This window comes from Phocoena phocoena, chromosome 1 (assembly GCF_963924675.1).
Source record: "Phocoena phocoena chromosome 1, mPhoPho1.1, whole genome shotgun sequence".
Taxonomy (NCBI): Eukaryota; Metazoa; Chordata; class Mammalia; order Artiodactyla; family Phocoenidae; genus Phocoena; species Phocoena phocoena.
In genome coordinates this window covers 124,210,685-124,235,150 of record NC_089219.1, presented here as the reverse complement: position 1 = coordinate 124,235,150, position 24,466 = coordinate 124,210,685, and the positions used below count along the sequence as shown (strand labels likewise).

Genomic DNA, 24,466 nt, shown 5'->3' with positions numbered 1-24,466 from the left:
ATGGATGGATGGATTGGGTTGAGTTGAGTTGAGTCCAGCTGAACTGAATGGAGCTAACTTGGAATTCGATAAGTTTAGTTGAATTGATTAGCAGAATAATTCCCTTGCAGTAAGCATCCACATCAGATTTCCCCCTTGGGAAAATGATGTGATCAGAGCCAGCAAGGCTATGAAAAAAGAAATGTCTTTGACAGAAAAAAGGAGTAGCCTATGACTCTAACCAGGACGTGGCTAGACCTGCCCATGCAGGTCAGCACAATGTTGTATCATCATTGGTAGTTCCTGAGGGATTTCCAAGAGCTGTTGTGTCAGATCATTCCCGATCTAGCCCAAGTACTCCTTGTGACCAGAAGATGCATTTTCAAAAGCATGACCGGGGAGTGAGGGTGAATTAAGGGTGAGGTTTGTGAGATAATATCCTTGGATACTAAAACTAGAGAGCTTTTTAGAGGTCTGGTTGCTTGGTAAAGGTAATAAAGAATAGAACACCTGGTTGGGGTATACACAAGTTCTATAAAGGTCCAGCTTAGGTAGTCTTGTTTATCCCTGTACCTCCAGCATATGGAAGGTGAGTAACCAGGCAGGTTTTGATGACTGAGTGAAATGTGAGTGGACAGATGGGTATATGGATGAACAGATAGGTGGCTGGATGCATGGACAGAATTCTAGGTACCAGGCAAGGTGTCCACATATCACCTTGGGAATCAAACTTGATGGTCTCCAAGGCCCTGCAGTCTCTGGCCCCTTTCTACTCTCCAGCCTCAGCTTGCACTGGCTTCCCTCAGGCTCACTCCTTTCCAGTATACTGGTCTTCTTTGGCTTCCCATCCCCACCAAGTTTCCTTTTGCCCAGGCACTTTGCAGAAGTCCATTTCCGCTGCCTGGATGGTCAGTCCTCTTCTGCCTCACCGATCATTCAGATCTTAGTTCAATCATCATTTCTTTAGGGAAGTCTTCCCTGATCTCCACCTCTCATTGCACCATACACCTTTCCTTTTTTTTTTTTTTTTTTTTTTTGTGGTACGCGGGCCTCTCACTGCTGTGGCCTCTCCTGTTGCACAGCACAGGCTCCAGACGCGCAGGCTCAGCGTCCATGGCTCACGGGCCCAGCCGCTCCGCGGCATGTGGGATCTTCCTGGACCGGGGCACGAACCCGCGTTCCCTGCATCGGCAGGCGGACTCTCAACCACTGCGCCACCAGGGAAGCCCCATACACCTTTCCTTTATGGCACTTCTATTCGATGTAACTTTACATTTGTTTATGAAATAATTTGATAAATTCTGTTTCCTATGCAAGACTATACCCTCTATGAGGCAGAGACCACACCTTCTTTATTAGACTCATTAAACCACATCTGTGGCAAAATAGTCTTAGGACTTTTAGGGTATTTTGTGAGCTGTTGGGTTCCCAGAACCTAGCTTAATGTCTGCTTAATAGATATTTTCTGATTCACTGACTGAATTTGTCCTCAGTACAGTACCACATTTAAGGGAATGTGGCAGGTACACTAATTACAACACAACGGTATTTATCAAGTATTTGCTACTGGCTCATCATCTTACCGGGCTGCTAGTAGCAAACCCAGGAGCAAATCCAGGGTCCTGGCTATGTTCTGTCCGTGCTCACTCTCTGCCCTCCTGAGGCAAAGATGTATACAATCTCGGAGGCCTATATTGGCAATTAGGAATTTTTTCCTATGGTAGCCCCACATCTTTGACACTCCTCGAATAGTAGTCTATGTCCATTTCCCTTGAATCTGAGTGGTCTCTGTGACTGCTCTCACACAACAGAATATGATGGGAGTGACACAGCCAGTGTCTGAACCTGAGCCTTAAGGGCAGCTCCCTGCTTCTGGCTCTCAGTGCTCTCTCTTCGGAAGCCCTAAGTTGCCATATTAGAAGTCAGACGACACCAACCACCCCAAGGCCACCAAGCTGGAAAGGCTGTTGGTCAACACTCCCTGCCAAGCTCCCAGCCAACAGTCAGCCATGAGGGTGAGCCTCTTAGAGTGTCATCCTTCACCCCTTGGGCCACTCCAGCTGACACCACGTGAAACACAGACAAGCTGCCCCGTCCTGTCCAAATTCCTACCTATAAAAAGGGGAGCAAAATAAAATTATAGTCTTAAGTCATTACGTTTTGGGGTAATTTGTTATGCAGCAGTAGATGACAGCAGCAACGCTATTCCAAGTGAATTCTGAGCAAATGCTAAGGCACTCTTCTCCCTGATAGTAATACAGAACCTAGTAAATAATCAGTGACAGACCTCAATTTGTTGCAATTGGGAGGTAACAACAAAATAATACCAATATGAATGTAAGTCCCAACAATAGTGTCGGGATAGTGTCAGACCCTGGGGATATTCTGGGCCCAGGATTCAGGGCAGTCTCGGCTTTAAAATATCAACATTTCATAACACTAGAGTCAGAGCCTGAAATTTTATATAAATGTGAGCCACATTTCCATTTCAACAATATTTATTAAGGGAGTTTTATTCTTTGATTTATTAATAATTAATATTATTTATACTATCTTTAATAAAAATAATTATTTTGTTTCTTAAGGGTCATTTAAAAATGAGGTTTGGCAGGGGGAATCAAAACAAAACCCTGAAAGGGTAATTAACCAAGAACTCTCATGTAACTATGGGGATGATAAGGGCTTCCTCCGGGCATGGCCCCTCACTTCTCGCAGAGGTCAGTTTTCTTTGTTCCTCTGCAGGCCTCCAGGGCTCTCCCCTGGAGGAAGTTACAGGCACAGACTGAAGAGAGATACAGAAGTCCTCACCTGTCAGGTGTACAGAAAGACCCGAGCCAGAAGTCAGCAGATGGTGTCCCCTGGGGTCCCCACCTGGTTCTGTCTTTCTGCGAGCCTTTGATCCTGCCATTTTCCCCAAACAGCATCGACTTCAGATTGTGTGGATTTGGTTTCACATGACAAATACCGGGAACTGATAACCTGTCCTGAATATACCTAAACTCTGAGGCTGTAAGTTTGATAGGGGAGAATATGAAATTAAAATCTGAAAATAAAAACGGTGGGGAAACATCCTTCCTCCTTGTTGGTGGTAAAGACTGAACACCAGCTCATGGGTCAGTGAATCTGAGAAATCACATTTGAAGACCACCCAGTACACTCTTGAGAAGTTGGAGGTTTTCATTCTTTTTTTTTTTGCTGTACGCGGGCCTCTCACTGTTGTGGCCTCTCCCGTTGCGGAGCACAGGCTCCGGACGCGCAGGCTCAGCGGCCATGGCTCACGGGCCCAGCCGCTCCGCGGCACGTGGGATCTTCCCGGACCGGGGCATGAACCCGTGTCCCCTGCATCGGCAGGCGGACTCCCAACCACTGTGCCACTAGGGAAGCCCGAGAAGTTGGAGGTTTTAAGATTGAGCAAAGCGGGTGGGTTAAGATCAGATGCCCTCCCCAATCCCACACTGCATCTGTTTTGGCTGCTGATGCAAAAATGTGAGCAACAGTAAACTCAGCTCGGCATCCTCCAGTGTTGAAGGTAGGATGTAAATTCTGAGCGCTTTTATGAGTTAACCTGTTATGAGAGGAGGAGATGTAAACCTGAGAGTCCTAAGACTGTTTTGCCAGAGACATGGTTTACTGAGTCTAATATAGAAGGTGTGGGGATAGGACCTGAAAGGACCTGAGTGGACAGCAATGTCCCAGCGGCATTGAGAAACTGCTGTTGTTTTCCACCGAGAAGCAGGATTGCAGAGAAAGAGAGGAGGCAGGAGGGTAAGATGTGGACAAGTGGGCCTGTTTATATTTGCAAGGTCAGTGAGACAGTGGCCCTAGAGGTTTTGATTTATGACCGTGTCTGTGCTTCCACCCGCATGCCTGAGATGGCGTGTGATGACACACCGTGATTGGAAAGCAGAAAGGACTGGCTGTTCAAAAAGACCAGCAGGGAAAGAAAGGCTCTAGGATCGATATATACCTCATCATAGGATCATGAAGCAGCAGCTAAAAAGCCTTGGGGGTGAATTGAAGAGAAACAATAAAGCAGAGTTTGATGGACTTCCTAACCAGGAGCAGAGACGGGGCAGCTTTCTTTAAACCTGTGTTTTTCAAAATTGCAGACTGTGACCCATTAGCGTATCATAAAATCAATGGGTCACGCCTAGCATCTGGCAAAAAAAAAAAAAAAAAAAAACGAAAAAAAATAGAATAGGGAATAGCACCATCCATTGTAAAGATAGGTATAATTTTGTGAAACATTTTAAAAATTTACACATACCTATATGCGTATGCTCTGAGTAAATGGTATGTCCCACTGTGAACTACCGTTGGCAAAGTTTGAAATCCAGTTCTTTAAACCAGTTGCCAGGTGGTCAAGACCCAGAATGGAGTGGAATTAGGGTCCTTCAACCCAGCCCCCCTGACAGCCAATCACTTCCTTTCAATGAGTCCCTTGGAAATAAAATGGAGGCGGAGGCCCAGGAGGGGGTGTCTTTCTTGATTTGGCTTTTGCAAAAAAGGAACAGGTTTCTGAGCTTCAGTAAAAGTGACCACACAGGCAAAGTTCAGCCTCCAAGGAAGGAGAGAAGTCAGTTAAGCAAATCGATTTTTAGCAAGCTGCTTCCAGCAGGCTCCATGAAAGAGCTAAGGCAGAAAAATTTTCACGGAAAAAGAAATATAAAAGAGAAAGGGTGTGTGGGAGGAGCCATTTTCCAAGGACATACAGTGAGGACACACAGACCTGACACTACATGCCCCCATCTCCTGCCCCACTGCCACCATCAGGCACGCAGACCTCGTGAGAAGAAAGGCAAGCAGAGCACAGCTAAGGATCTTTGCTAAAGGTGGAAGGGAAAATGCTATCAAGAGAGGTGGCCTCCCCAGATCACCAAGGCGTTCTGAAACACTGCAGAGGCTTGAAAAGTTCAGATCTGAAGCCAGAGCAAGAAATGGAGTTTTGACTTGGAAAAAATTAAAGGAAAACAGAAAAACATTCTTCACACCAGAAAAAGAGAAGATAAAGAAGTCTGATCCTTTATTTGGAGAGGAAGAGAAAACCGGTCATAGCTGAGGAGGAAGAGAAGAGGCAGAGGTAGGTTTCAGACCAGCTGCACGGGAGGGCTTGGGGGGCAGAGGCTTCCTATCAGGGAGGGAGGCCTGTCTGGAGGCTGGTTTGCATCACAAGCACACTGACACTTTAAACTGTGCTCATCTGGGTTACTGGGGAGGTCTGATGGAGGTTAAGTTGCCCCACTGGATAGGGGGTTTTACACTTTAATGTTAACTCATGAATTGCCTCGGGAAATTTGCCTCCTTGGGAGATGGATGAATCTCTAGCTGCAGGTGTTCCTCCAGAGAGAGTGACTCACAGCAGCTAGGTTTGAATTTAAGGTGTTTGAGGTCAGTGCCTAAGTCAGGCAAAAATGAAGACTTGACACCGCTATCCACTGTCTACACCCCTTTCTCAGGTCCTTAATTCACCCTAGGATGAGATTTACAGATGATGCTGGAAATGTTAAGACTCCCTGCCAGGACAGCAAACACACTTCATCCCCTGACTAACTCTGGTTGATTGGCAGTGGCTGTTTGTAGCACTGGGTGGACTTTTGCAAGGCCCTATCCTGGTTCCACAGAAAAGAATACGGTTATATTGCCCCAGGGCTGGGTCTAAAGTTATAGTGAGTTGAATGGTGGCCCTGCCAAAGATATGTCTCCCAGAACCTGTGAATGCAAGCTTATTTGGAATAAGGATATTTCCAGATGTAATTAAGTCAAGGACATTGAGAAGAGATAATCGTGGATAGACCATAAATCCAGTGCCAAATGTGACTTCAGGAAGACACAAGAGGGAGGGAGACACAAGAGGGAGGAGACAGGGGAACGTATGTATGTGTATGGCTGGTTCACTTTGTTATAAAGCAGAAGCTAACACACCATTGTAAAGCAACTATACTCCAATAAACATGTTAAAAAAAAAAAAAAAAAGACACGAGGAAAGAGAGAAGAGATGGCCACATGAAGACAGAGGCAGAGGTTGGTGTTACGCCGTCACAAGCCAAGAAACTCCCAGAGCCAATAGAAGCTGAGACACAAGGACAGAGTCTTCCCTGGAGCCTTTGGAGGGAGGGCGTCCCTGCCAACACCTGGATCTCAGACTTCTGGCCTCCAAAACTGCGAGAGAATATATGTCTATTGTTTTTAAGCCACTCAATTTGTGCTAATTTGCTACCGTAGCCCTAAGAAGCTAGCACTGAGAGTCTGCTGGTGGGATATTTGCTGACTCAGTACATAATTCAATCTTTAAAAGGCTCAAGCCTTTCGCTAAAGAGATAAAACAAGAAGGATGGAATTTCCTGTATTCCTCCCTGTATTAAGTACAGGGAGGACTGTTCAGACTTGGGTAATGATCAGTTGCTCAGAATACAGTATTTGCTTGTGGCAGAATTAGAGAAACATGATGTGTGAACTACAGTGTGTGGGACTCTGGTGAAATAAAAATTTCTGGATGAATTACCGAAAAAAAATCGTTGTCAAATATCTTTCTCTGGAAGGAAAAGAGGAGAGAGTCACCGTTTATTAAATACCTACTATGCCTATATATATGTTATATTATAATAATGTATGTTATATTTTTATGTAATATATATTATAAATAATATATGTTATCTTATATTGTTTTATTTCTACTACTGGGTAAAACTGGTATTCCAATTTTATGACCAGCTTATGTAAGCTCTCATGGCTAGTAAGTGGGAGAGCAGAGCTGACCTTAATTTTGGCCTCAATTACACCATTTACATTCTTCCCACGTCACATCACCATACTGCCTCCTAGAAGAGAGTTTTATTTCTCTTTTCATACCTTTAAAAAACCCCACAGCTTTATTTGAGGTATAATTGTTATACATGCAGCACATGTTTAAAATATGCAGATTGGTAAGGTTTGACGTAAGTATCCACCTGCGAAACCATCACCACAATCAAGATTGTGATAGCCATCATCCCCCCAGAGTTGCCTCATGTCTCTTTGTGAGACCTCCCTCTACCCACTCCCTGCCCTGTACTCCTTAGTACAACCGCTGATCTGCTTTCTGTCACTACAGAGATTCATTTGCATTTTCTAGAATTTTCTGTAAATTGAATCATATGTACTCTTTTCTGTCTGACTGCTTTCATTGAGTGTAATTATTCTGAGATTCATCCATGTTGTTGTATGAATCAATAATTCATCCCTTTTCACTGCTGAATAATATTCCAGTGAGTAAACACACCACAGTGTATTTATCCATTCACTTGTTGATGGACATTTGGGTTGTTTCAGGCTACTACAAATAAAGCTGCTATGAACATTCATGTACAAGTCTTTATATGGACATAGGCTTTAATTTCTCTTTGGTAAATACCTAGGAGTAGAATGACTGAATCATATAGGTGTGTGTTTAGGGAGCTGTATGTTTAACTATTAAAGAAACTAACAGTTTATAAAATGGTTGTACGATTTTACATTCCCACCAGCAGTGGGATTGTTCCAAGTACTCCACATTCTCACTAATGTTTGATATGGTCGGTCTTTTTAATTTTACATATTCTAATAAGTATGTATGTAATGGTACCTCAAGGTGGTTTTCATTTGCATTTCCCTAATGACAAAGACTTTTGAGCATCTTTTCATGTGTTTATTTGCCTTCCATGTATCTTCTTTGGTGAAGTATCTGTTCAAATCTTTTGTCCATTTTTTTTTTTTTTTTTTTTTTTTGCAGTACGCAGGCCTCCCACTGCTGTGGCCTCTCCCATTGCGGAGCACAGGCTCCGGACGTGCAGGCTCAGCGGCCATGGCTCACGGGCACAGCCGCTCCGCGGCGTGTGGGATCCTCCCGGACCGGGGCACGAACCCACGTCCCCTGCATCGGCAGGCGGACTCTCAACCACTGCGCCACCAGGGAAACCCTGAGATTTTTTTTTTTAATGTATATTTTGGATACGAATTCTTTATCAGATATGTGATTTGCGATTTTTTTTCTCCCAGCCTGTGCGTTATCTTTTCATTTTTAAAGATACTGTAGACTCAATCATCTGGGCTGGCTTAAGCCTGGTTCTGTGTAATGCAGTGGGATTGATTGGATGATGACTCAAAAGTCAATGCAACTGTTTATACCTCAGATTTTATGATGATAATTGCAGGAAGGGATAGTCCATGAAGTGTTACTGTGTGTTTGCCTTCCTTAAAAATTTCTGAAAAGGACTAGCCGATTTGGGATCAGCTTCTAAAAACAAGTTGCTAAGGAGTATACTGTACACAAACCGAGAAGGACATGAAAACCGATAGGATTCAGGAAGAGTCACTGGGAACCCAGAGAAAATTTGATCTGTATGTGGGACCATGCTTTTAGGGAGCTCAGCATGTAAGTGGGGCTTTCAGGTTGAGCCTGTTTTTGTCTAGGAAGGGGACTGGCAGCTGGAAGGGCTAAGGACTGAATGCTGTTAGAAAGTCTCTATTAATAAATGCTTTCATTCTTTGGCAGGCTCACTTTACATGCAACTCTGACACCAGCAGAATTGGTCTTCCCTGCAGTGACCCGCCTTCCACCTTCACAGCCAGCTCTCACTCACTGAGTGCCCTCCCCAACCAATAATCTGAGCAGCTCAATCACATCGAAGTGATAGGCACTTAATAAAATGCCTATTCCCTAGGGCAGTATTCAAATCATATACCAGACTTTATTTATCTAGCCTACTGTTAATTGGACAGTTTATCATGTTGTTTAAACATTCTATATTCTTTTTTTTTTTTTAAGAGGGGGCAAAGTGTCATCTGCTGTAGAAGCAAAAGACAAGACAAAGGCATACAGACCCCAGGGAAATGCCCAGTTTCCACACTACTATGGGAGAGATCATCCAGCACAGGTCCTGGCCCTAGGTTCTTTGTTCTAGCCACCCCCTATTTCTCTGGTATTGTCAGAAGACAAGATTCAGTTCCCGGGTGCTGGTAGAAGAGAGAGAGAGGTTCCAGAGCTTCCTGTAAGTACTGAGTGAACAATCTGAGCTTAAAACTTTCCCTTTTTAAAATATTTAAAAATAAATCCAACTCCATCCTGTGCTGTACACAGCCCTTTTGACTCCCTGACATTGATTTGAGGAAAGAGAAGGGGTGTCAGCGCTGGAAGGGCCTCGTCACTTTCTCCCGCCATTTCGGTTTGGCTTCTCCCTTGGGTACTGTGCTGTTGGGCTTGGAGGCTGCAGTGGCCCCAGGGCCCGGCTGAGGAGCTGCAAAGAAGTTCCCTTTGGACATCTGGCCTGGGGATACTTGAAAGATCCAGCTCAAGAAATCCTGAAGGTCAGGGGGAGGGGCATCTGGGGTAGCTCCCTGCCTCCCACTGGTGCCTGGCATCCGTGAACCAAATGAGATGCGAGAGGGGACTCTGCGGGTATCTGGGGAGATTCCCACACGCTGGCATCCAGCCCACTCTGTGATGTCATACACGTTTCCATCCATCAGCGCAAAGTAGGTGATCTTGAGGCCCAACATGCCCAAAAGCCTCCTTCCTCAGCGGGATGCAGCCTGTTACACTCAGCACAGTATCTGGCACGCTCAGGTTCCTGGTCCATTTCAAACGCCTATGCTTTCCCTGGCAACGGCTGCACATCACAGTATTTATTGCTTCTTTGAGGTCATCCTGCAGCTTGGACAGAAACTCATTCACTGACCGGCTCAGCTCATTCTCTGCCATTCGCCTCATCTCATATTCCTTCCGTCTTTCAGGGTTGCTGACAATGTCCCAAGCTGCCCGCAAAACCTTGACGGCCTCCTCAGCCCGGGGATGATTATTTTTGTCAGGATGAACCGTCACCGCCGGCTGCCTATAGGCCTTCTTCAGTTCAACATCTGATGCTGTGGCTTCAACCCCCGACACGTGAAAAGGGTTTAGCTCATCCTCAGGAAGCCCAGCCATGGTCAACAGTCGAGCCACTTCCTCTTCAGGCTGGCAGTAGTGACCACTAGCTACAGGTGAATTCTCCTGCCTGTTGGTCCTCTGCTTGACCCAAGGCAACTCCAGCCAACCCCACTGAACTATACTTACCAGCTGCTGTCACGGCCTGCTCTCTCTCAGCAGAATCAGGCTCCACTGCCAGGCGGGAGAAGCCAGCCAAGAGAAGAGGCTTTACCCCTCCAGCCTAACTGGTCACTTGGTCCTACCAGAAACCGCCAGCCCAACTGTAGACAGCCCAACAAAAGGGCCAAAGCACCCAGTAGCCTAAGAAAATGGGAATAGCGCTGCCCCATAGGAAAACCCTTGGCTCAGAAACTGGAACATCACCTGGGCCCCACCCCCCAACCGCCCTGCCCAGACTCCCACCCAGACCCAAAATAGGTCCAGATCACTGCCTTTCAGCTGCCTGCATGCATAGATGAGATGGCCACAAGTTCCCACATACTCCCCCACTAATACCAGCAGTTCAATCAGCCACCAGAAGCCTGCCTGTCCAAGCTGACGCAGTTCCTCTGCCCCCCACAATTCCAGTCCTCTGCGCTTATCTGTCCGACTCCGTTTCCGACCCAGCCGATGTCGACCAGGGGATCTGGGATCTCTGCGTCCACCCTCCCGAGTATCCTCCTTGGCTGGAACGCGGTGCCATTGTCTCCGGGCTGCAGATTTCTTTCCACTGGGCACACGTGAAAAATCACTTGGAAACTTAAGAGGTTCCTCTTCCAACTCTTCGTCTTCCCCCAAAGCTGGAGAGGTACAATGCCGGCAAAAGTTGCTAGAAGAGCTATCTCCTCCCTCAGAGTAAGGCCCTTCAGGGATTCCAGGGGTTCCCTGGCAGTTACAAGCAGGTGGAATGGAAAGAAAAGAAGGGTTCCCATCCTCCTGGTACCCAGCCTCATTCTCTCTTGAGAGTTCCTGGTCCACTTCTGACTCTTCTGAAGATGCCTCACTCTGATCAGGGTCCTCTCCATCCCTAGGGGGTCCTGGACCCCTTGGAGGGCCATGGCTTGGATCTGACCAGTGGGCTGGATTTGGGAGCTGTGTGTACTTAGGACTAGTGTGTGCTGTGAGGCAGTGGGTACCATTAGGGGCAGGCCCAGCCGAGTCCCTGAGTCCTGAGAATGAAAAGTGTTTCAGGGTCCACAGAGGGTCCTAAAGTCCTAAGGGAGGCACCACCACCATGGTGGGCTCCACACAACCCTCCTTCTCCGGGGTGCTTCTGGGCCACGACCCCAGGGCTTCCTGAGGATTTTAGGTCACAGCTATCATGGTAAGTTCTGATGCCGGAGAGTGGCGGTAACTCCTCTCCCCTCAAGCAGCTGGGCCAAGGGCTGGGGCGGGGGCTACAAGAGCAGCTCCCCCGGCTCCGCCTCCCGTTCACTCTCTCTAAACATTCTATATTCTTAATGACTGTTAGCTGCTAAAACATTCTAGTATTAGTACTTCTCTTCTGGTGCACATATGTACTTACTTCTGTTAGGTATGTATCAGGAGTGAGCCTGCTGGGTCATAGGACAAGCATGTGTTTAGATACTAAGAAATAGTTTTCCAAATGGTTATACTAATTTACACTCTTACCACCAATGAACAGGAGAGTCCTGATTGTTTCACATCCTCGTTAATGTCTGCTCTTGTTGGTCTTTAAATTTTAGGCAGTCTGACGAGTATGGAGTAGTATTGAACTGTGGTAAATAGTCTTAGTGTCAAATAATAGTATAGTATCAAATTAAATAGTATTTAATTTGAATTTCTGCTATCCATATATTTCAATATATCCCATCCAACTTGCTCTCTTTAGAGTGTCACCTTGATACTTCTCCAATAGAGTGGTGGAGCAGCTTGTGCTGCTTCCTTTTGAACTTCCGTGGTCCTTCATGTGACTTCTAAAGCCAGGTCATGAAAATCAATGCACTTCCGTCCTGCTCTCTTGGATGCAAACTCTTGGAATTTCTATTGTATATTTTTGTTTTTAGTGATTTCTAGCTTAATTCTGCAAAGGTCAGAAAACACTTTTTGTATGATTTCAAGCATTAAAAATTTGTTGATATATGTATGGCCCAGCGCATGATCTTTTTGGTAAAAATTCCAAGTACACGTGATAAGAATCTATATCCTGCAGTTGCTGGGTACACGTTCTATAAATGCCAATTACGTTAATTTTGTTCATTGTTTTGTTCACATATCTTATATTCTTGATGATTTTTTTTTTTTTGCCCCATTTTATCAGTTGCTGAGGTTATGTTTTTAAAAATGTACATTTGGGCTTCCCTGGTGGCGCAGTAGTTGAGAGTCCGCTGCCGATGCAGGGGACATGGGTTCGTGCCCTGGTCCGGGAAGATCCCACATGCCGCGGAGCGGCTGGGCCCGTGAGCCATGGCCGCTGAGCCTGCGCGTCCGGAGCCTGTGCTCCTCAACGGGAGAGGCCACAACAGTGAGAGGCCTGCGTACCGCAAAAAAATAAATAGATAAATGTACATTTGACTAAGATTGTGAATTCTAATTTTTTCTTCAGTTCTGTCAATTTTCTCCTTTACGTATTTTGAGGCTACTTTATCAGATCATAGAAAGTTAAAATGAATATATCTATTATATGGTGAATTGAACCTTAAGTTATTAGGAAACATCCCTCTTTGTCCCCAGTAATGCCTACCCTAAAGTTTTCTTTGTCTTATATCAATAAATCACTTCACTGGCTTGCTTTCCTTTAGTGTTTGAGATTATGGCGGCTGATACTTTCCAAAGTTGGCCACAATGTATCCCATCCCACGTGCTCTCTTTACTCTGTGACCTTGATACTCCTTCAGTGGAATGGTGGAGACTATGTTGCCTCCTTTTGAACCTTTGTGGTCCTTCTGTGACTTATGAGGCTGGATCATGAAAATCAATGCACTTCTGTCCTGTTTTCTTGGAATTTATCTCCCAGGCTCTGAGAAAGCCCACACTGGCCCACACGGAGAGATCATATGGAAAGACCATGTTACGTGTTCAGGCCAATTGCCTAGCTGAGGTCCTGACGCGAAGTGCCAAATATATGAGGATACCTCTATGACACCAGTCCCCAGCTGCTGAGTCACCCCCAGTCTCCAAGTCTTTCCAGCTGAGGCCCCAGACATCTTGAAGCAAACAAGCCACAGTACTGTACCTTGTCCAGGTTCCAGATTGTGAACATAATACAATGGTGGTTTTATGCCACTAAGTTTTGAAGTTATGAGTAATAGTAACCAGAACAGTGTAGTATAAGTTTTCTATCCTTTGTTAACCTTTGTACATCTTTATTTTTAAGGTGTATCTCTTGCAAAAAGTGTGTAGGCTTGTAAAAAAAATTGTCTGACAATTTTTTTCTTTTAATTGCAATATTAAGTCTATTTATGCTTAATGTAATTACTTATATATTTGGGTTTAAATCTTCCAACCTTCTATTTTCTTATTATTTGTTATTCTTTTTCTATATTATTTTTTTCTCTCCTCTCTTGACTTCTTTTGGATTGATTATATATTGTATTATTGCATCCTCCCCTCACTAGCTGGTTGGCTGTACATTCTAAATAACTTTTAACAATTATACTAGAAATTACAAATGCATCCTGAACTTCCCTCTCTAATGTAAAGTTTCAGATAATCTCTCAAGATAGCTGTCATTAAGCTGAGAGTGAAACATGTAGACAAGAAAGCAAAGAAATAAATTAGGATCGAAGATTATATCTATGGGAAAGAACTATGGGTGTGGTTTCTGGCACATGGAGTTGTCTGGTCTCTGTAGATCAGAAACCAATTAAGTTTTTGAAGAGATCACATTTTCCAAGAAACCATGAGACTTAAAAAGCCTTTTTAAAAAAAAAAGGCCTTTGGTGGTATAAACCTTAAAACAGCCCTTGGACCCCCAAGTTTCCATAAGCAGGACAAGTCTGTAAAAGCTATACAGCCTTTAAGGAAGACACCCTCTCCAAGGAAGACACCCTCTCCAACCTCGCTTCAGATGTGGCTGTGGAGAATAACAGACAAGGAAAAAGCCTCAGGGGAAGAAGCTGGAAGCCCCAGAGAACAGCAGACAAAGGAATTCCACCCCAAGGGCCACATCAAAGTCACAGCTAGGAGGTCTCCCCACTTCTGGGGCAAAGACGCTCAACAGCCTCATTAATTATATGGGCCGATGGCTGCTGTATCTCCCACTCCTCCTTTGATCCTATGGGAGTTTTGTTTTTGTTTTTGTTTGTTTCTTTGCAGTCATCCTGGTCAGACCAAGAGGAGCTGCATTCAGCCCTGTGAGGGCGGAGGCATACCCTCCAGAGAACCTAGCCTTTGAACTTTGCAGAAGTTGGTAAATGGGATTTGGGGCTGTCTCCCTGGGGAGGCAATAAGCGTGCTCTATGAGTGGGATTAAAGGAAACGCGAATATTAACTGCCTAAAGGGGTTACTGGGGCTGCGACTGCTGTGTGTTAACAAACCCACTTCTTTTCCCTGGGCTCAGGGACCTCATTTCCCGTCCTCCCTTACAAGAAAGCATGGCCTTGCTGAGGTCCAGCCAATGGAATACGAGCGGAAGCAAAATGGCCGTTTTCAGGCCTGGCCCATAAAATCCTCCCGAGAGATTCTTCGTGCACTTCCCCATTTTGTCTTGGTGCTGACGAACACAGTGACTTTAGAAGTCGAGCCTTAAAATGGAGGATCTACAAGCTAGAAGGAGCCTCAGTTCCTGAATCACTGCTCAGGTACCTGTTCTGAAATGTATTTGAGTGAGAAAGAAATGTCCATTTGCTATTACAGCTGGCGTTATCCTAACTACTACACGAAGCCATTGCCTACCCTGACTGACCACACACTACCTCTGCCTTGTCTGGGAGTGTAGAGAGGGAAGGGCTACATTTTAAATTTCTCAATCCGGGGCTTCCCTGGTGGCGCAGTGGTTGAGAGTCCGCCTGCCGATGCAGGGGACACGGGTTTGAGCCCTGGTCCGGGAGGATCCCACATGCTGCGGAGCGGCTGAGCCTGTGCATCCGGAGCCTGTGCATCCGGAGCCTGTGCTCCACAACGGGAGAGGCCACAACAGTGAGAGGCCCGCGTACCAAAAGGAAAAGAAAAAAAAAAGGTTTAAATCTCTCAATCCTAACAGTTTTTCTAAGTAGAACATAAGGCTCAATTTTAAAGTAAAAGTCCCCAGGCTTCATTTGGACAAAGTGCCTTGGCCTCTGGGTGATGAGCAGCCTTTGCTCCCATTTCACTCCAAAGGAGAAGCCTGTTTGAGTCCTGAGAAACAGGAGCCAGCAAGACCCCAGGAGACATGAGGAAAAGGAAAGTCAAGCAGAATCAGAGCTACTCTGATGTAACCTTACCTTGAGATATTCTGAGTCTTTGCTTCTCTTTTTCTACGTAAGGAGGCATAGACTCAAGAATTAAAGTGGTTCTTCACATAAATTTGGTGACAGAGCTAAGATTAGAAGTCAGATCCCCTACTATTATTTATGGCAGAAGAAAAAGCATAGGCACATACACTACTGCTTTAGCAGGCAATGAAGCATGTCTTTGATGCCTTAGGATTTTTCTTAAAATTTTACACAAATTTTTCATTCTACGTCATCATATATCCTCAATGATTTTATGTAAAAGAAACTTTAAAATTACTTGTCACAGAATAAAAAAGACCCTCCAGGAAGATGCATGTGGTCATCTACCCCTGGGCACACTGCCACTTACCGCCAGGCACGCACAAATCCCAGTTTGAAAGACACAGCTTGATCACAGATACAAAATTATCTTAGTACTACGATCTGAGGTCCTAGGGTCCTCTTCCTGTCCTGATGCGTTCTCTTATCTGTGATCTATGGTCTACCCTTCCCTGGTGGTCCAGTGGTTAAGACTCCGTGCATGGGTTCGATCCTTGGTTGGGGAACTAAGGACCCACATGCCGCAAACAAACAAACAAAAAACAGAAAAAATAAAGCAACTATGATCTGTGGTCTACCATCCCCATTTCCAACCTCAGTCCTAGGAACTCAAGCACTATCATCCAGGGAGAACTGCCAGACTCCTACTCATCCTTTGAGGTTCAAGTCCAGCATCACCTCCTCCAGGAAGCCTCCTATGACAATTCCAAGCCCGGGTGCTCCTTTCCCTGCCCGCCCCCACTCACCCCCACCCCACCACTAGACCCTAGGCATGCTAATCCTAGCACTTACCATGCCATGTTACAGTGTGTTTGTGTGCGTGTTTGCTTCCTCCAGAAAGTATGACACATAAAAAGTACTCAACAATGTTTGCTGAATGAGTGAATTTAAGGTGGTGGCTGCAGGCTCCCTGGGGCCCACTTGTCATCACGCTCCCTAGCCCACTCCCGCCATGGTTGGAGGGCTGCAGAACTCAGCAAGTGCACACTTACTGGCTGGGGGAGGGGCTCCGGAGGTACCGAGCCTGCACGGCTCTCATATTGGCTTCATCCTCTTCACTTGGGACTACCTGCTCCTCTTCTGGGTCCCCACTTGTTGCCATGACAGCCTGTCAGCCCCTGTAGGTTTGGCATGAAAAGGGCAGTTAGAAAACCTGATTCTGGAGGTTTTGTTGGGGGAAAGGGTGTGTCAGTGATGTCACCTCAGTGGAACTAGGAATGGGAAAGTCACCACATGTTAATAGCCTGGTGGGGAGATCACCCATGAGGAAAACCCAGTCAGACTTGATCCAGCTACTGTTATCAGGACACCCAGATGCACACCCCGGCCGTGTAAACAGCCCACCTTGGAGTCGCAAGGTTTAAGAAGTGACAACTTGGCTCCTTCCACAGATGCCAGCGAGAAAGCAGTGAGGGGAACCAGAAATTTGCCTCTCTCTCTCCCTCTCTCTCTCTCTCATACACACATACACACACACACACATACACACACACACACACACACACACACACACACATCTTTTGTCTTTACCGGGAAGATGCCTTCTTCAGCGTCTCTAACCAAGGCCACAGGAGCCACTACCTTTGGCTCAGGCGCCATCCCACAGCCTGTTAAGGAATACGAGATCCCCCAGGACCTGGTCCCAGACATGGCTGGGCCCTGACACTCAGGGCAGAGCTGCTGCCCCTTTGTTTGTAAGTCCTGGGCTCATAGGACAAAATGAAGGGAGAAGCACACTCACCGCTGATCTGCCTGTATCTCCACACCAAGGGGCAGCCACCCAAGGGCTGAGAGACCCAGACGAAATGGCCAGAAGCTCCGACCAGTGAGAGGGACCGACCTCCCCTCTCCCGTGTTCCTTCTCTGAGGGGCAGGACAGCTGTTCACAGGAAACCCTAGCCAGCTTCTAAATTTAGCTTCTGGTCCCACAGCCTGGCAGATCTCTGGGAGGAAGGAATGCAGGCTCAGGACCCAGACCCGAAAGCAGGCCCCACTTAACTCTTTCCCTCCTGCCTGATTTTCTGGACACTGACATGAGCAGCAGAGTTGGGAGAGGTTCATTCTTCGTAGACAGAGAGGCCTAGAGAAAAAGTTTGATTTGGGCTCTCTCTCCATGCCTTCCAGCCTGGGGCCGCTATTCAAAGTGCTTCCTGAAGATAATCTAAAGCCAAAGATCTAGGAGAATACATTAAATTGTACTTTAACCCCATGTCAGCACAGAAGGGGTTGGAAAAAAAAATACCAGATATATGGAACGGGGAGGGTCCTCTGATAGACGTTGGGAGAGCAGCGTGGTGAGACTAAAGGGTAGTCATTTCTTGTGACCAGGGCTCCATTTCTTTGGACAGAGATGACTCTGGATACTGAACCGGACAGCTGTGCTCCCCTTCCACAACCCCTGCCCCACATTCACCTCCCATGGTGATGGTCAATTGGCAACCCCGGGTGATATAAACTTTCCATGAGCTTCTTAAACTTCAAATGTGCTCATAACCCACCCTACTCCACTACACCAATTCCCACCATCATTACGATCAAAGCAAAGTCCAATAACCCAATAGTTCACTCCCTCAATGAGCTCACAGTTTATTAGGAGGGATGAGACACAGACTAAAAATAACTCAGGCAGAAGGCAGAATGTAGTTAGTTAGTATCCCGAGAGAGATCCAGGGTGCTGTGTGAGTTCAAAGGAGGGAGAGAGCCCTTCTGGCTGAAGAAGTCAGGAAAGGCTTCATGAAAGAACAGATAATATATGAGCTGGCTTTTAAAGCACATGTTGGACTACAACAGCAGATACGGTGGGGGGAAGGAATTCCAGAGCGGTTGGCATGGAAAAAGTTTTGGGGTAGCAAAAATTCGTTTCATATAGTGGTTAGAGCTTTGAAGAAAGAAAACAGGGTTGTACGCAGAAACTTGGCAAAGCTGGGATGGGGGCTCCTTTGGGTAGAGTGGTCCAGGAAGGCATCTCTGAGGAGGCACATGGCATCACCAATGGCCAAACCCCTGTCTCCTGGGTGTCAAATAGGGCCTCAGTGAGTGTCTGTTGAAGAGTAGAAGAATGACCACAACTGAGTAACCATGGGAGTTCAATTCACCTCCAGCCTTCAAGGTTCCATGAAGATGAAAGGTGGTATGAGAAAGAGGTGAGATGAAGGAGGGAGGGATGGAGAGTGGATGGGAATGGGGCAGAGGACTGAAGGGTGGCATCAGTCAGGGCGAGGCTTAAGATGACAGACCCTCAGGATAGGGAAGAAGAAGGTGGGTGGGAGGTGGGGGAAAGATGGAGAGCCAGCACACCTAAGAGAGGCAGCAGATAAAGAGGGGACCACATAGGAGGAGAGAGGAAAGAGGGCTTCTGTCTTCTTTATACCCTTTAAACCCTTACTCACCACCCCGGAACTCACAGAGGGTGACATCTGGGTCCCTAGCCTGGTGGACTAGAAATCAGAAAACCGCTTCTTAGCTGTGTGACCTTGGAGAACCCATTTAACTTCTTTGAGACTTAGAAGCCTGTTTGTAAAATAGAATCATAATACTCATTTTGTTCTGATCACCCAGGTCTAAGGTGGAACCCCTTCCACTGCCTCAATTTCATTATCTATGTCATTTCCCAGGTCATGCTCCCCATAGCACTGGCACTCTTTTTTTTTTGCGGTATGTGGGCCTCTCACTGTTGTGGCCTCTCCCGTTGCGGAGCACAGGCTCTGGACGCGCAGGCTCAGCGGCCATGGCTCACAGGCCCAGCCGCTCCGCGGCATGTGGGATCTTCCCGGACCGGGGCACGAACCCATGTCCCCTGCATCGGCAGCGGACTCTCAACCACTGCGCCACCAGGGAAGCCCCTGGCACTCTTTAAGTAGGGTGACCAGCCATCCCAGTTTGCCTGGGATGGAGACATTCCTGGGACATAGGACCTTCTGTTTTAAAACTGGGAGAGTTCCAAGCAAACTGAGACAAACTGGTCACTGTATTTCTGACTATCTTGGTTGCTTGTATACTATCTTCCTCGCTGACCAGATTAATAGTTCTCTGGGGGTAGAGATTTCCAGTCTTCCTCATGACTGTGTCTCTAGCGTGGTGGTGAGGTAGACCGGAAGGGAAGTAGATTAACAGATCGTATTATGCCTTGAAGTATTTCAGCAATTGTGACTAACACCCTTTTTTTTAATTGGCTTTGAAACCCTTCCTCTGAGATCATTTCCCTTCATATTACGAGGCGGCAACTTCCTGTCCCTTATAGGTGAAGCCCACGTGATAGTGAGAAGCTCAGGACTTTGCCCACCTGCTAGGTGGAGAGAAGGCAGGGGAGGTAACTGAGAAGGTGGAGAATGTTCCTTTTGGGGCCTTTGGTGAAGTGGGTGGAGCAGTCCAGTCCCACAGGTGAGCTCACCTGTCAGTCCAGCCGAGGGGTGGGCCATGGGGGCCAGGCCGGGCAAAGGTAGACAGGAAGGGAGAAACCACAGGGATTGAAGTCTTGACTGGGCCAGAGGCTGTCATAGCTTTAACCTGTCAGCCCAGACTGGTTAAAGTCAGGGGCCCACCAGTGCCAGGCTGGACTCGGGGCAGAGAGGACGCAAGACCATGGAGGGGAAGATGCAGCCCGTGCTGTGGATGCTCTGTGCAGGTGAGTAGTGCCCAGGGGTGGACGAGACAGGGGCTGAATGCTGAGGGTCCCCCAGAGTTCCCCCAGGGAGGACCTCCAATGACACAGTTGTATTCCTGCTGGGCAGAATGACACGTCTGTTGTTCAAAAAGCAGGTTCCAGGCCAGTGCCCAGAATCAGAATGTTTTTTATTCTCATATTAGTAAATAAAATTTCAGCCCATTTCTGGAATTCACAATGCTCTCAAAACGATATTTTCTGATGCCAGATCAGATCATCAGATCAGACATAAGATCTGACAATTGGGACAAAAATATTTAAAATCAGGGTTGTCCCAGAAAAGCCAGGATGTGTGGATCCAGGATTTGTGTTCACTACCTGAGATTTTAATTCTTGCCTTAAAACCAGAGAAAGAGGCAGTGGTAAGAGTGATAACATCTGTTATCACGTATAGGAAAACTGAGGCAGAAAAAGGCTGCAACTTACCCAGTATCATCTACAGAGCAAGAGAAGACTCAAACCCTTCGAAAAACAGCCAGTTAGAAATAGAACAACCCTTTCCAAAGGCCAAAGCCCTTTAGCTCTCTTGATACTCTGGTCATTGCAAACTCAAAACATGGGGAAACCCCATGGAAACCCCACAAAAGAAAAACCAGACATTCGCTGATATAATGGTAGACTCCAAATCAAGTGCTAAATAGCAAAGTCATTGTGTGAGGACCCACAGAGTGCTAAGGGTTAGGATGGAGGTCTTGGCGTTAGAGTCCTGGGCACCGACAGGAAGTAGAATGAGCTAGGAAGTTGAGAGATGGGGGTTGGGGGGATTTTAGGACTATCTTTTTTTTTTTGCGGTACGCAGGCCTCTCACTGTTGTGGCCTCTCCCGTCGCGGAGCACAGGCTCCGGACGCGCAGGCTCAGTGGCCATGGCTCATGGGCCCAGCCGCTCTGCGGCATGTGGGATCTTCCCGGACCAGGGCACGAACCCGTGTCCCCTGCATCGGCAGGCGGACTCTCAACCACTGTGCCACCAGGGAAGCCCAGGACTATCTTTAATTCAGTGTATTTGAACATGCTGAGAATCTCATCAGCTTGCAATTTATTTATTTATTTTAAAATTCAGCCACATTTTAAATCTAAACATATTATTTCTCATTGAATGAAAGATTCTTTAAATTCTGTAGTGCGGGCTTCCCTGGTGGCGCAGTTGGTGAGAGTCCGCCTGCCAATGCAGGGGACATGGGTTCGTGCCCCGGTCCGGGAAGATCCCACATGCCGTGGAGCGGCTGGGCCCGTGAGCCATGGCCGCTGAGCCTGCGCGTCCGGAGCCTGTGCTCCGCAACAGGAGAGGCCACAACAGTAAGAGGCCCACGTACCACAAAAAAAAAAAATTCTGTAGTGCTTTACAACTGGCAAACTTTCACACACACGATTTCATATAATCCCATAATAATCCTTTTTTTTTTCTCCTACTCCAATCTTGCCCCTCTCCTCTTCCTTCTCCCCACTGGTAACCACTAGTTTGTCCTCTATGTCTGTGCGTCTGCTTCGTTTTTGTTTTATTCACTAGTTTGTTGTATTTTTTAGATTCCACATGTAAGTGATATTTTACAGTACTTGTCTTTCTCTGTGTCAGCTTGCAATTAGAAATTGTGGGCTTCAGGGATCTGGCAAAACTGGGGCATGTCGAATCCAAGTTCGTGTGCCCCATGCACAGTGAGGCCAAACAAACCGAAATGTCGGGGTTTGGAGCAGAGAAAGTTTTATTGCAAGGGCAATGCAAAGAGAACAGATGGCTTATGCTCAAAAGAACCAAACTCCCCAATAGGTTTCAGGGAAGCATTTTTAAAGGCAAGGTGAGGGAGGGGAGTCACAGGGTATGTGAACAGCGGGTGCACATTTCTCTGATTGGTTGATGGTGAGGTAACAGGATGGTGTCACAGGGGTTAACATCACCAATCCTCAGACTCCAATAGGTCTGGGAGCTGCATACTCATGGTCATCCAGTACGTAACTTCTTCCATTTTCTGGGGGTTTTAGCAAATGTAAAACAACTCAGGAAATGTGCCTCAGATACTGCTATCTAGGTATTTCAGGGAGGAACCAAACATTCTGTGACTGCAGTATGGCTGATTTACTATTTAAATTCTTACCAGTTCTCCTGGCCCAACTGCTATTTTTGCATTAATTCCTGATCCAGACTTTTGTGACTCAGGGGAGGTGTGGGAGACGAAAGCTTTTCTACAAACAAGAGACAGGCAGAGGACATGGGGAGAGGAGTCTGTCCTGGGAAGTCCCCATGGAATCCTGCTTGGTTACAGGAAGAGGTGAAGAGTTCTACCAGGAAACTTGGGAGCCCCAAGGCCTGGGAGGCAGAATGGAGGAGGGTCTGAGTTAGAGCTCACTTTTCAGCTCCTACAGGCAAGGCCCAGGCCAGCTGGCCTGCCAGCCCAGGGTGGTTCTCCTAAACCCCCAGGCTCCCCCTCCTGCCCCATCTCTCAAAACATGACCTTGGAGCTCTTGGCTGGAGAATAGCCCAGTGCTGGGGAAGGGTTGGGTCAAACTCAAAGGCCCTGTCAGGAGGCCCATCTAACTGGGGCAGAGGGGCCCTCGTCATCAGGTTAGAGGGCATACTTGGTTCATTCCTTCATTCAGACAGCTCTTTACTGAGCACATAGTTTGTGTAGGTACCACAGGAGTGAGGGGTCTGGAATGATTGCAGTCATGAGGGACCTGTCTCAGCCATCAGATTCAGACTGCAAGGATGTGCTTCGAGCCCAGAGGGTAGGAGGCTGAAAGGAAATGACCACCCTTTCTGGGCTGGGCCAGTGACCTCTGATCCTCTTTTATAGGGCATAGAAGTCTCCCCCCTGCCCAGCCATCTGTAGTCTGGCTGCAACCCAAAACCCATGCATGAATCAAAAGAGGGGATTTGGGCTTGGGAAAAAAACAAAGCAGAACAAAACAAAACGTGCACCCAGCTTAGATTGAAATGTGGACTTAACTGTGAACTTCCTGGAGCAGTACATTTCACCTCTTCCTGTGAGAAGGCATGTGACCCCTGGGTGAACTCATCCAGCTCAACCAGCTCTTGGGTTTGTGTTCAGACACACTGATAAAGTGTGTCTTCTGCCTCCACCCCCTTCCCTCCACCCTCCCAGCCTGCCCTGCCTCGCACCAGGGGCTCATCACCTTTGCCTCCGTACTTTACACTAAGGGGAAGGGGCTGGAGCAGTGGGGCCGGGGAAGCTGGGCTTGGTGGCTAGCTCCGGGCATGTGTTTGCCAAGTGGAAATGTTTGGGGTGAAATAGTCATTGCTATGTACAAGTGAGCAATGAAGGCCTTCAAAGGTCAGATGTAAAAGCAGCTGGGTGGCCCTCCCCACACCATGGCTCAGGAGAGGATGCCAGAGGAAGAGCAGGGAAATTAGGGAGGGCTTCCTGGAGGAGGTGGAGTTTAAGTTTAAGTTGGGTTCCAGAAGTCATACTGGCTTTCCCCCTACTTACGTTCTTCATCTGAACTTGCCCAGTAACAACTTAAATTTTGCTGATGTCCCGGGCAGAGTAACATAACAAAGCTGATGAAAATAGACCCCAGGACTCATCGGATTTTGGGGAGTCAGAATCAAATCACAAAGACCCTGGAACAGTGCCTGCCACATAATAAGCATTCAGTAAATGCCAGTTATTTATTATTATTGTTATTAGTGTGGGCAAGTGTAAATTATAGGAAAGTAACTAGACTTTGGTGATCAATTGTCTCATCACTCTGATCTGGCAGACACCTGCCAAGAGAATGAGGGTCACTGAGGATGAGGGATTCTGTCACCCCTCCCAAAGGCTGCTAGAGAAAACACCCCAGCTTGTGTACAGGACCAAGGCTCTTCCACTCTGGGAATTTTTTCAGCCACCAGAGTCCATGAAAGATTTGATGTGATGGAAGGTACAGCTGCAGGAAAAGAGATACATAAAGAGGATCCCACCAGGGGGAAAGAGTCTCTGAGAAGCTCTGCCCAGAGTCACTAAAATCTTTGAAGACTTGATAAAAAGTACAAACAAACAACAGCAACAAAAAAGCCCCATCTTCCTACAGCTAGAGGAAACCTCGAAGCTTAAATTTGAAAAACTTAGGAAAGTACTGCTTTTCACTGAGAAATAAGGGAATCCATCATCCCAAAATATTCCAGATGAGAAAAAAAAAATTTTTTCTCCCCCATCTAAAAGTTTCAGTAAGCTCACGGTTGCTTCATCCATGGTGGGGTTTTGATGGGAACTAAGTTTCCAAGCTCTTGTCCTTTTGAGGTTGGTCATGCCATTTTAGAATCCCTCCCCTGGGGCCTTTGTTAGAGCCACAGTCCCCAGCAGGATAATTTTCCTTACATTCCTTAGACTTGTCCACTCTGAAGTGCCATGATCCTGTTTGTCACACAGGCTCGGGGAGCTCCCTGGTATCTTCCCTGTCAGAGTGTGACCCAGTGTCACTTGCACGTCTAAGTCCACGCAGTGACCTGGCCCAGGCTGTGAGGGTTACA

The 24,466-nt window shown here is 46.8% G+C and overlaps 2 protein-coding genes and 1 pseudogene across 2 annotated transcripts in view; 1 reads left to right on the top strand and 2 right to left on the bottom strand.

Annotated features, from left to right (window-relative positions):
* STYXL2 (serine/threonine/tyrosine interacting like 2) overlaps positions 1 to 16,436 on the bottom strand; it is a 33,288-nt gene extending 16,852 nt beyond the window's left edge. Inside the window, exon 1 of the mRNA XM_065895929.1 lies at positions 16,327 to 16,436. Within this exon, the coding sequence (XP_065752001.1) occupies positions 16,327 to 16,436 (110 nt within the window). The remainder of the gene's footprint in view (positions 1 to 16,326) is intronic.
* Positions 9,118 to 16,134, bottom strand: LOC136132131 (dnaJ homolog subfamily C member 14 pseudogene; annotated as a pseudogene).
* A 3,384-nt stretch (positions 16,437 to 19,820) lies between the features above and the next one.
* Positions 19,821 to 24,466, top strand: part of GPA33 (glycoprotein A33) — a 44,405-nt gene continuing 39,759 nt past the window's right edge. Inside the window, exon 1 of the mRNA XM_065895060.1 lies at positions 19,821 to 19,958. Within this exon, the coding sequence (XP_065751132.1) occupies positions 19,916 to 19,958 (43 nt within the window). The 5' untranslated portion in view covers positions 19,821 to 19,915. The remainder of the gene's footprint in view (positions 19,959 to 24,466) is intronic.